Source organism: Propithecus coquereli, unplaced genomic scaffold, assembly GCF_000956105.1.
Source record: "Propithecus coquereli isolate 6110/MARCELLA unplaced genomic scaffold, Pcoq_1.0 Scaffold241, whole genome shotgun sequence".
NCBI classification, from domain to species: Eukaryota; Metazoa; Chordata; class Mammalia; order Primates; family Indriidae; genus Propithecus; species Propithecus coquereli.
Window position 1 is genome coordinate 2,488,426 of NW_012147964.1, and position 12,162 is coordinate 2,500,587.

General features: G+C 57.2%; 2 protein-coding genes across 2 annotated transcripts in view; one reads left to right on the forward strand and one right to left on the reverse strand.

Annotated features, from left to right (window-relative positions):
- The window catches only part of SIRT6 (sirtuin 6), a 10,167-nt gene extending 9,614 nt beyond the window's left edge, over positions 1-553 (forward strand). The window contains exons 3-4 of the mRNA XM_012646136.1: positions 8-131; positions 209-553. Of these exons, the coding sequence (XP_012501590.1) occupies positions 8-131; positions 209-553 (469 nt within the window). The remainder of the gene's footprint in view (positions 1-7; positions 132-208) is intronic.
- An 836-nt stretch (positions 554-1,389) lies between these two features.
- CREB3L3 (cAMP responsive element binding protein 3-like 3) lies at positions 1,390-11,217 on the reverse strand. Its single transcript, XM_012646315.1, has 10 exons — positions 11,137-11,217; positions 10,244-10,372; positions 9,495-9,783; positions 8,353-8,471; positions 6,946-7,083; positions 5,937-6,043; positions 3,963-4,031; positions 3,005-3,089; positions 2,709-2,805; positions 1,390-2,523 (listed from the first exon to the last, which is right to left on the reverse strand). Exons 2-10 carry the CDS (start codon positions 10,370-10,372, stop codon positions 2,213-2,215), a joined length of 1,344 nt encoding a protein of 447 aa, XP_012501769.1. The 5' UTR covers positions 11,137-11,217; the 3' UTR covers positions 1,390-2,212.
- Positions 11,218-12,162: the final 945 nt, after the last annotated feature.

Below are 12,162 nucleotides of genomic sequence, written 5' to 3' on the forward strand. Positions count from 1 at the left end.
GCCCCAGGAACGCCGACCTGTCCGTCACCCTGGGCACCTCCCTGCAAATCCGGCCCAGCGGGAACCTGCCCCTCGCCACCAAGCGCCGGGGAGGCCGGCTGGTCATCGTCAACCTTCAGCCCACCAAGCACGTAGGTGCCCGAGCCCACCCCTGCCCGGGGCCCCCACGCGCCCTCTGCCCCCGCCTGACCCCTCCCCCACCCCGCAGGACCGCCACGCCGACCTGCGCATCCACGGCTACGTGGACGACGTCATGACCCGGCTCATGGAGCACCTGGGGCTGGAGATCCCCCCCTGGGACGGCCCCCGCGTGCTGGAGAGGGCGCTGCCGCCCCTGCCCCGCCCGCCCGCCCCCAAGCTGGAGCCCAAGGAGGAGCCCCCGGCCCAGCTGAACGGCGCAGCCCCCGCGGACCCCAAGCAGGAGGCGCCCCCAGCGGAGCCCTGCGCCCAGCACTACGGCTCCCAGCCCGCCAGCCCCAAGCGGGAGCGGCCGGACAGCCCTGCCCCGTGCAGGACCCCCAAGAGGGTCAGGGCCGAGGCGGCTCCCAGCTGACCAGGGTGCTCGGGGCGGGCGGGGCTTTTTGTACAAACCGCGGGTTCTCTTTTCCTTATGGGCTCACTTTGTTACTTGCATCTGTCCCCCGGGGACCTCAGGGCAGACTCACTCTCCACCGCGTCTCCCTTGGCTCTGGTGGCCTCCAGCGGGGGCCCGGGAACGTGCCGCGCCCCAGAGCTGTCACCTGGGCACCTGTGCCCCGCCACGCCCCAGCCTCTGACTCAGGGTGTCCCCAGGAGGCTGGCCGCACCCTCCCTGCCTCCAGCCTAAACAGGAACGAGCCCCTCTGCCCCCACACACCCCCACCCCAAAGCCACCTTCACGTCACGGGCCCCCTGGGGGGGGCCCACACCTCCACGTGGACCGCACAGGAGAGGCTGGAGGGAGGGCGAGGGGGTCCACCCAGCCTCCAGAAACGTCTCCAATGCAATAAAAGCAGAACTTCCTTCTCGCCTCTGAATGTGTCTAAATCCAGCCTTGTGCCGGGTCCTAGCGCCCAGAGGCGGGAGTGCGGGGGCCCCTCGCCCGCCGGAACGTCTTCCTGTGCTTGTTGCCATCCTGCCCCACCAGCCTGGGGTCGAGGAACCAGGGCTCACCCCCAAGGGAGGCCCAGAGGGATCAGGCCAGTTTTTTTTTTTTATTATTTTATCTCAGCATATTATGGGGGTACAGATGTTTAGGTTACGTATGTTGCCCTTGCCCCCCCTGCCCCCCAGGCCGGTTTTCTGATGTTGGTGACAATAGCAGCATTTCTTTTTTTCCGTTTTGTTTTGTGCAGCAACCGTCTCCGTGCGGGAGGCTGCCGCTCCTTGAGCACGCGGTCGGTAGTTACATACTGATGTGCATGGTTTTTGTCGTTTAATATTTGCTGCGACGCCGCGACCCCCTGAAGGAGAGAGGCCGAGTGTTTGGGGCTGAGTTGCAGCCCAGGCACCTGTGCCGCATGGCCCGGCTTTCGTCCCTCCCCAGCTGGGACCTGGGGCCGTCACTGCGCTGCAGTGCTGGGGACGCTGGCAGAACTCCCCGGGCGCCCCGCCGCTCTCCAAGGTGCTGAAGCCGCGCCTGGCGCCTCCCTGGCCGCTGCTCCAGCTCCGGGATAGGTGGGGGGCCCCACGCCTCACTCCCCCATCCCAAGCCGGCCCAGCCCTTCCTTCCGGGGGGTGTGGGGGCCCCAGACTCCACTCCAGCCCCCGCCCAACTCCGCTTCCGCACGGGGACAGTGTTCCGTCAAAATACTTTATTAAGGACCGGGCAGTCCTACCAAAGGGGCGCACTGCGGCCGTGGTGGCTCTGGGGCCAGGGTCCCTGCAGCCTCTGCGGCTTCCTCCTCCCCATGTGCGACAGAGGCAGGGAGGGGACCCGGCTGGGGGAGTCACCGAGGCACCTGTCGTGTCTGTGTGTGTGTCTTGGGTCTGTCTGGGTCTGTCCAGGCTGTTTCCTTCTGCGCCTGGCTCTGTGGAAAGCCCGACCCCTGCCCTGTGTCTGCGGTGGCCTCAGGCCGTCCCCGGGTGTGTGGCTGTGAAGCTGCGCCTCCCACTCCCAGTCTCTTCGCCGAGGCCACCACCTCACCCCCGATCCCCGGGCCTGTCACTGTCCACGGAAGCACCCCGGAAGCGGCCTTGGGCAGAGGGGTCTGGAGCACGTTCCCGGAGGGGCTCAGAGCTCGTCACCTGCCGCCTCCAGCCCTGAGAGTCCTGGGCTAAGGACAGACTGAGGCGTCACCCAGTCTAGCAGGGTGGCTCGGCCCAGCTCCGTCGAGTTGCCCAGGACCAGGGTCGAGTTGTCCAGCTCCCGTGTCAAATTGCTCCGTGCCAGTGTGTTCTGGACGCCCCAGTCCACCCCGGGGCTGCCTGGAGACCCTCCGTGGGGCGCGCCAGCCTCGGGCCAGGGTCCTGGGACCTCGGAGCCTGGCGCGGTGTCGGGGGCCACGCGGGAGGCAGCATCGTTGTGCAAAGTTCTGGAAAAGACTGACGAGGGGTGGGGGGCCCAGGAGGGACAGGGTGAGGATGGAGTCCTGCCCTCCTTCCCATAGCCCCCAGCCTCAGGGAACAGGGGCGCAGGGCTCTCTGCCCCCTCCCAGGGCACTTGGGGAGCCAAGGGGACTTGTGCCCCCAGCACAGCCACAACAGGGGTTCCAAGGGGGCCCCCCTACCTCGCATGGGCGCGAAGTCCCCGGGGCTCTCGGCTTTGTTGGCAGCAAAAGGGCTGATGGAGGGGAGGATGATGAGGGCGAAAGACAGCAGCAGGACCTGGCAGAGATGGGGGCGGGGTCACCCCTTCCCCTCCTCCCCCGTGAGCACCTCCATCTCACAGGCAGGGAAACTGAGGCCCCGGTGGCGGCTTGTGCTCACGCTGGGGCATGAGGCCGTGCTGGTACCCCCACCCACCTCCCCACAGGCCCCTCTACCACGGCCCAGGACCCCCGTCCACCCTGGGGCCAGGACTCACTGCTATGCAGGTGCCCGTCTGGACAGACTTGCTGGTGGACTGGACCACAAGGGCCTGGAGTTTCTTCAGCTGCTCCAAGAGGGACCTCAGAGGGACAAGCAGGCTTGGGTGAGCCCTGCAGAGCCTTGGTCCTGCTTCCTGCCCACTTCTGGGGGCTCCCAGCCCTGCCGAAGTCTGAATTCCATTCACCTTGCTAGCTAGGCCTGCTGTGTTTTTTGTTTTTTGTGGGTTTTTTTGAGACAGGGTCTCGCTGTGTTGCCCAGGCTGCAGTGTAGTCGCGTCACCATAGCTCACTGTAACCATGACCTCCTAGGCTCAACAGATACTCCCGCCCCAGCCTCCCCAGCAGCTGAGACTGCAGACACCACACCCAGGTAATTTTTAAATTTTTTCCAGAGACAGGGTCTCACTGTGTTGCCCAGGCTGGTCTGGAACTCCTGGCTTCAAGCAATCCTCCCACCTTAGCCTCCCAAAACACTGGGATTACAGGCGTGAGCCACCATGCACGGTCCCCTGCTGCTCTTGGAAGCCCCAGATTCTTCCTCTTCACCTGCACAAACCCCCACCAAACCCACAAAGGCCCACAAGACCCTGCACGACCTGCCCCGTCCCCTCCCTGCCCTGGTACACACACAGTAGATGCGAAATAAATACTGACTGAATGGAGGCAGGTGCAGAATCAGGTGCAATTCTCCAACACACCAGCTTGTAGCCTCTGGCAATTGCAGAAGCCATTTCCTCCACCAGAAGCACTTTCTCCTACCGAACTCTTATACATCCTTCAAGACCCCAAGTCCAAATCCCCTCCTCTGTGCAGCCCACCTCCTTTGTAGGCAGAGCCCTTATTCCCTACTCCTCCTTGTAACTGCATGGGCTCTCTGCCCTTCGTCCCCCATGTCCCGCAAGGGACTCTGGGCCTGCTCCCCTCATCCTCTGCCCTGGCTGGACCCAGACTCACAGATTTTGCTTCTCAAGGTGCAAGACTTTCCTCTGCAACTCTTGATTATGGGCAGTGCAGGCTGACATCCTGTGGGGACAATGGCACAGTGATAATCAGAATATGCCTGTCACCATCTGGCCCAACTGACATCTCCCTGGGTGGCCTTATTTTACAAGGGGGGAACCCAAAGCCAGAGAGGAGAAGTCACTATCCAAGGTCACTTGTCAAGCCCTCAGCAGGGCTGCAATTTGAACCCACGTCTGCCTGGTTCCTGGGTCCCATCTCTGTGTTAGCATGGGGTGCTTCATCCAAGACAGCGTCCCCAGGACTGGTGGAATGCCAAACTCAGGCAGTGATGTTTCCAGAAGAAACCTTTGGACCAATCCTCATCTTGAGGCCTGATACTCTTGCAACTGCTACAGATTTTTTTTCTCATGGGAAGCACATGGGTTTACATGCTTTGTTATCCAAGGAGATGCATAAGGATCTAGGGTCTCTTTCCAGAAGATAGGCCAGCCACATAGCAACCATGAGAGAGAATAAATTCCTCTCACTGAAAAGCCCTCCTGTTGATAACTCATGGGATGATGAAGAATTTATAATATAAATTGGAGAAGACTTAAGGACCAAAGGATAATGAGGATAGTACATATCAAAATGTATGGGGTGCAGCCAAAGCAATGCTGAGAGGAAAATGCATAGCTTTAATGCAGCTTAATGAGCTGAGCATACACATTTAAAAATTAGCAAAATAACAACAGAATGAGCCCCTTTCAGGCTGGGCATGGTGGCTCATGCCTGTAATCCTAGCACTGTGGGAGGCCAAGGTGGGCGGATCGTTTGAGCTCAGGAGTTCAAGACCAGCCTGAGCAAGAGCAAGATCCCATCTCTACTAAAAAAATAAGAAAGAAATTATCTGGACAACTAAAAATATATAGAAAAAAAAAAATTAGCCGGGCATGGTGGCGCATGCCTGTAATCCCAGCTACTCGGAAGGCCGAGGCAGGAGGATTGCTTGAGCCCACGAGTTTGAGGTTGCTGTGAGCTAGGCTGATGCCACGGCACTCTAGCCCGGGCAACAGAGTGAGACTCCATCTCAAAAAAATAAAAAAATAAAAGAAAAAACAGAATGAGCCCCTCTCAATAAAAAAAAAAGGAGGGATGCAATAAAGATAACAGTAGAATTGAATGTACTGAAAAACAAAACCACAAATTGTGTGGGAAAAGAGAGACAAATTCATTCTTTGATGTGAATGATAGGCAAATCTCTGGCAAAACTGATCAAGAAAATAAAAGAGACACAGAAAATAAACAACATGAAGAACTAAAAAGGGTATCACTGCAGATATTGAAGAGATTAAAAATCATAGGAGAGAAGTATGAACAATTTTATGTCAATAAATTTGAAACGGTCAACCTCCCAGAAAAAATATGACATCCTGAATTGACTCGAGAGGAAGTAGACCACCCAAGTAGACCTGTGACATTCAATAAAATCATTCCAGGTTTCAAAAGCGTTGGTTTGCTTTTTATGTTGCTGTTAAAGAATAGAGAGCCTGTGTCTCCTCAGTGTCTTAAATGAGTTAAGAGAGAGGTGATTGGGTGAGATTTGGGTTTTTAAGTTGAAACAGTTCTGCCAAGAATGAGCTCCCCTCCTTCCTGCTCGTCCTACCCAAGGGAGACATGGCAGCTCTGAGAACCAGTATTGCTCAGACAAGGAAGTGACTCTTTTCAGACAGGAGCCAGAATAGGATGAGTCACACATCGTCCTTTCTTGTCGCCGCATCTTCTAGGGGGTAAAGGGACCCCCACACCCTTGTCTTGGACCGTCTCAAACCATCTTTCCTTCCCTGCACTCAGTATGAAAAACAATCTCTCTCGGAAAGATAAATCAACTCTATAATCGTGCCAGACCTAAAAAGTGCGACCTTAGCCACACTGCTCTGTCTCTCTGGGCCTCAGTTTCCCCACGAGTATAAGGTCCAGCCTTACCGAGTCTCCAAACCATCGATATATTCCTTCTTCTTTTTCCTGCTTTCTTGGGCTGACTGTTTATTCCGGATCTTCCGACGGATTTTTTTCAGAATCCGCTCCTCATACTGCCGAGCGAAATGGGGAGGAGGCTGAATCAGTGTGGACTGTCCCTACCCTTGTCCTGACCCCATAACTTCACCCCATTCTCTTCCCGTGAGAGCCATCCTCGACCCGGGCAGACTCCCAATGACTTGAAGACCAGCTTCCCACTCCCCAAACTCTTTGTTTTTTTAAATGGATTGCTCTTTTTGAACGATCCTCCCCCTAAACTCCTAAGGCTGCTGGGTTCCGGCAGGTCTTCCCAGCTGCCAATCCTGTAAAATCGGGAGACTTTGTGCATTGGCTCCGCGCCGCCACCTTGTGGCCATCTCGGGGAATAGCACCCTTCCGTGGAGCAAGCATGTTAAGATTAATTAACGTCCTCAAGTGGGCACGGCAAACTCAGGGGATGATATTGAGCGAAAGCAGCCAGGTGGGGATTATGGCGAATCAGAGAGCCCAACAGCTCCTCAGCCATCGATGGTTGCACGCGGAGGTGTGGGAATATGGGAACGTTGTAGTTGCTGAATTCTTCCCGTCAGAAAGAAAATGTTAGCAACCAATTCAAACACGTATAAAATGCAGTGTAGCCAAATCAAAACATCTGTGCAGGAGAGGCCTGGGCTTCAGGTCACTCGGTTGGTAAACTGTGGCCTCGGAGAGGCAATTGCAAGGCACGGAAGTCGCGTGGGATGGTTCCCTGCCCCCAAACTGCTGCTGCCTGGAGTCTACCTTTCATCCCCGGGTGCTGCCCTCTCTCGGAGCTGAGTTTAGGACAGGGCTTCCGGCTGATTTTTCTGGCTCTAGTGACAGACGCGTCCAAGCATTCCAGTGTGTGTGGGTGAGGGGGGTCTAAAGGTGAGACTCACGGGCAGGTAGCTGCAGGAAACGGGGAGAGACCTGGGGCCAGGAGTTCCCCCCGACCCACCTTGGTGAGGGGCAGTTGGGTGGGCAGAGTGATGCCTTCTTTGGCCAGAAGCTTCTTCTCGTCATCTGTCAGCACCAACTCCTGACAGTGCCCGGTTCCAGGTCGCAACAGGTGGGGGGCTGCCAGGTGATGCTGTTGCTATGGAAGAACCCGGGGAATTACGCTGGGTGCAGGGGCACTGGCAGCCTCCAGGCAATAAGAGGCATCAGATCCGAGAAACGATCCATCCGCGCACTGCACAATCTCCATCGGCAACAAGGCTCAAAATAACCCGCACACGGACCTTTGACCCGGCCATTCTACTTCCGGGAGTCGATCCCGCAGTTGCCCTCACACGTGTGCACGATGGCGTGTGGGCAAGGCTTTTCGTTTCCTCAACCAGCAGTCATTCACCCACTATTTCTCGAGCACCTACTGTACGCCAGGTACTGTTCTAGGCCCTCAACATTCATCGCGGTGCGATGACTGGGGATAATAGAAATATCCAACAGATGGGGACAAGTTCCAAGGACGTGCACAACAATGATATGAAAAATGTTGCATTTATAAAAGCCAGGTATTATTTCCAAAGCAGTCATTCTCCTTGTTCATCCTTCAAGGCCTGCTGGAATGCTGCCTCCTCCAGGAAGCCTTCCTGGACCCACAATGACCTTGCAGGCTGTCTCCCTCCTCTGGACACCTCCGTGAGCAGTGCATCTCCCCGTCTAGATCCTAGAGGCTGAGCACAGAGCTGGTGCACACTGCATGACTCTCAAGTCACCAGGGACACCCCCACCTTCCCTAGAGAGGGTTGGAATAAACTTTGGCATCGGAGAAACAGGAGCTCAAACCCTGAATCTTGCCACTGGCATGCTGTGTGACTTCGGGTTAGTGGCTTAACCTCTCTGGGCTCTGACTTTCTCATCTGCAAAATGTGGGCACCAGCTGGGTTGTCAGGTGTGCGAAGCCCTTGGCAGGGCAGACGGCACTCAGGCAGTGTGCAATAATCACAACAAGCCCAATAGGGCAGCCCAGGGTTCAAGCCTACAGCAGCTTGTGGCTTATGGCAAACTCCTGAACCTCTCTGTGCCCATCTCCTCATAGGTAAAGTTAAGATAGTAAAAGCCCCAGTCATCAGGGTTGCTGTAAACTTAAAGATGATAAATTTAAAGTATTTAGAGCAACGCCTGGCATACAGTAGGTGCATAGTAAGTTTTAGGTTTTTATTTTTTAACTACTAATACTATAGTGGAAGATGCCCCAGACCAGAAAATAGCACACTCGGGACTGGAATTGTCTGTAACCCTGGGCAAATCCCAGCTCCTTTCTAAGACTCAGTTTTCTAGACTCTGAAGTGGGGATAGCAGGATCCGTGTCACCAGAGTCACCCCAGCTCCCATGCTCCAGGGGAGGGGGTGGGGTGCTCACCAAGTCCCCGCTGCTGCCGGAAAGGAGGAGGTCTTTGACCGTGAGGTTGCAGCGTGGGGGCAAGTCCACCGGCTCGGCCAGCTTCTCCGCGTACAGACCTCCTCCTGGGCTCCATGTTCCTGATCGGGGCAGGGCAGGTGGGGACAGAGGCAGAGAGGGTGTCAGGCTGCAGGGGGTGGGCGTCCTGAGCTCCCCAGTCTCTACCTGCCTCCTCCAGGAAGTCTGCCATGATTGACCCCAAGGTGTTTAGAACTTTTGGCAGAGCTTGGGCTTCCCATGGCCTGGGGTGGAGGGGACGGCCCTTGCTGCAGCTTCCGTGTCCCCACTGCTATAAGATGGAAACGCTGATGCAACAGGGCACTTCTCTGTGTGTCCCACAAGGTACAAGAAGGCACTGGACAGTGTCCGGGGACCCACTGCCTACCCAGGAGGGAGCGGACCCAGGAGGGAGGGGCTCTTATCACCCAGGTTATAGGCTAGATGTGCAGCCAGCCGGATCTTATCTCCCCCGAGGGGCCGGGGCAAGGTGTGATTCACCTCTGGTCCCCACCCCCTCCTGGTGCCTGGTACGCAGTAGACAGGCCCTCGAGGATTTCAGGTCAGAATCCTTGGGAGCTGTGTGACCTTGGGCCAGTGACTTCCCGTCTCTGAGCCTAAGTTTTGTCAACTCTGCAACGAGACCAATAAGAGCTCATTGCAAGGCTCAAGGGACAAAGGACGCCCCAGCAGTCACGTATCTCCAGCCGAGGCTCCGTACGGCCCACCCGGTGCTGTATCAGGGCTTTGACAATAATCCTTATTGATCTGCCAGTCGCCTTCTGATAAGGCCTGGGTTTTTTTGTTTTTTTCTTTTTTTAGCCAGTCAAATTTAGCAGTGGGGGGTTGAATACCTGGTAAGGCCTGTTGCCAGCTGCAGGAGGCCCACCCTGAGGCCTGGGACCCTGTAACCTCACACGCTTCTATCGAATGTCTGCTAGAGCCAGGCACAGAGGTGAGAACATGCCCTGTCTTCCCTGGTTACTTAACGTCATGGGGACTCAGTTGTACTATCTGGAAAATGGGCTCACGCAGCATCCACTTCCGAGGACGGTTATGCGTCTACAGCAAGGGGAGGATGGCGGCAGAGACCCAGCGGAACTCACCCAGGTCTATGGCCACCGAGGACTCGAGCACTTGGACGAATGGCCCTGGAGGCCTGGCGGGGCAGAGGGGGCTGGGACGATAGTTGGGGCAGGGCCCGGCGGGATGGCAGCCGGCTGGGGTGGCGGGGAGTCCGCTTCGTGGAGGGGTGTCCTGGGGGTCGGAGGGCAGGTCTTCAGAGATGCCACTGTCACTGGCCGCGGGAGACCAGAGCGGGGAGCCGGGTGCTGAATCTCCCGAGCCCAGGATGGAGCTGAGGAAGTCATCGGGGTCGGGGCCTGGCAGCACCAGCTGGGCGGACAGGGAGGGCTAGGAATTAGGACGTCCACTCCGTGCCTTAGATTGCTGCGTGACCCTGGGCAAATCATTGACCCTCTCTGGGCCTCACATGTCTTTTCTCCAAGATAGAGCTAATGCTTTCTCTGCCCGGGGTGCTCGATCACAACCATGGGACATGCAAACACTCGGCCAGCCAGACACAAGCCCCAAGTTTAAGTTTGGACCCAACTCCCAATTGCTCTGTGACTTTGCACAAGTTACCACCCCTCTCTGGGCCTCCATTTCCCCACTGTACGAAGCAGCTGATGCCACCTGAGACACAAGTTGCTAAAACCAAGCACCATGAACCAAAAATGCCTCCTGGCGCCGAGTGGAGGTCTGACCAGGCTCTGGCACGTGGAGGACCTCGGAAGGGCTTCGGTCCGCTGCCCGGAGCTCTGCGGCCCTGGGGCCTGTGCGGTGGGCTCCTCACCTGGTCCTCTGCGCGGCCCCGGTCCTCGCCCAGCTCGACGTGTCGCAGAATGCCATCCTGCCGGTCGAACAGGAGATCCAGGAGCTCCAGGCTGTTGGCGGGTCCCGTGGGGCAGACGGAGAAAGCCATCTGGGGCACCAGGGACACGCGTGAGGGGTCGCGCGGCCCCTCTGCTGCCCACCCCCGTCTGCACAGCTCCCCTCCCCTCCTTCTAGCTCAAGTTCAGCCGCCAGCCTGGGCCTCCACTTCCAAATCTGAACTGTGGGGTGATACGGAGAGTCCCGGGGCACGAGAACCAGTTTCTTTTTTTTTTTTTGAGACAGAGTCTCACTGTGTTGCCCGGGCTAGAGTGAGTGTCGTCGCGTCAGCCTCGCTCACAGCAACCTCAAACTCCTGGGCTCAAGCAATCCTCCTGCCTCAGCCTCCCGAGTAGCTGGGACTACAGGCATGCGCCACCATGCCCGGATAATTTTTTCTATATATTTTTAGTTGTCCGATTAATTTCTTTCTATTTTTAGTAGAGACGGGGTCTCGCTCTTGCTCAGGCTGGTCTCGAACTCCTGAGCTCAAACAATCCGCCCGCCTCGGCCTCCCAGAGTGAACCAGTTTCTTTAAAAAGTGCCCGGGAGAGGCCCTGGCCGGAGACGGAGCCAGCCCCTGTCGAGGTCCCAGCCACCGCGGTGCCCCTCCTGGGAGGCGAGGGGGACCAGGAAGAGGAAAAAACCAAGAGCAGCCCCAGAACGGAGGCGAGATTCTGCTCACTGCTTTTTTCTCTGGCCTCAGTTTCCCCATCTGTGCAATGGGGGTGCAGGGGGCTTCCTTCCAGCTCTGGCGGCTCGGGGAAGGGTTCCCGGCCTAGGCCCCTGTTCCCCCAGGGGCCGGGCGGGGCTCACCTTTCCAGCCGCCAAATCCCGGTTCACGTCCTGCCCGCGCTGCCTCCAGACACCGCCAGGGACCCCACCACCAGCGCTCCCCGCCCGGCTGGCTCCTCTCTGCGGCTCTGTCACCACCCCCAAAGAACGGTGAAATAGTCCCAGGCAACTCCCAGCCCACCCCCCGGGCACCGATTGGTGGCCAGGACAGATGGACAGGGTTAAGGGCCAGTGACACCGGGGCAGGCGGGGGTGGGGGAGGGAAAACCGTTATCTCGTCTGTGTTTTGTGCTTTTCCAGCAGTGGGCAAAGGCCAAAGTCTGGGGTGCCTGGCTCTGCCGTGACCTCTCTCCTACTTAAGGGGACCTTTTCTACTGAGAGTTCCCACACGTCGGGTTCCAGCCTAAGCCGGGGCCCCTGGGTGGGTCCTGTCCTCTCCCAGGACAGAACAAAACCAAGAAGATCAACCCGGGTCTTCACGGACGCCAGTTCTGTGCCAGGAACTCATCCCAGCTGGCAACCCCGCCTGTCCACCCTCCAAGACCAGCTATCAATTCTTTCTGGAATCTTCTATGGTTCCTTTAGTCAACAAGTATTTACTGAGCCAAACTCACTCCTACCTCAGGGCCTTTGCACTTGTTCTTCCCGCTGCCTGGAACTCCCCTGCTGTCCCCTCCCCATCCGTCCCCATCTCCATGTTGACATATTGATGAATGTTCACTGTTTGTGACTGACAGACCCTCTCTGATCTCCCCCAACACAGAGGAGCCCGCCCCAGACCTCTTATTACACGATTGTTACCATTGAACCCCAAACTGTTAGAAATTTTCTTGTTTGCATACTTGTCTGTTGGGGGTTTTTTTTGGTTTTTTGTTTTTTTATATAGACAGCGTCTCACTCTTGCTCAGGCTGGTCTCGAACTCCTGGCCTCCCAGAGTGCTAGGATTACAGGTGTGAGCCACCGCACCTGGCCTTTGTCTATTGTTTTTCCTCATCCGCCACCTCGCCCCACCTTAAGGGCCAGGATAGAGTCTCTCTTGTTGAGTG

Coding starts and splice junctions, on each gene's coding strand:
- CREB3L3 (XM_012646315.1), bottom strand. CDS start 10,372: ATGGCTTTCTCCGTCTGCCCCACGGGACCCGCCAACAGCCTGGAGCTC. Junction 9,784..10,243: donor GGGGCCGCGCAGAGGACCAG/GTGAGGAGCCCA, acceptor CTGTCCGCCCAG/CTGGTGCTGCCAGGCCCCGA. Junction 2,524..2,708: donor GGACTTCGCGCCCATGCGAG/GTAGGGGGGCCC, acceptor ACCCCTCGTCAG/TCTTTTCCAGAACTTTGCAC.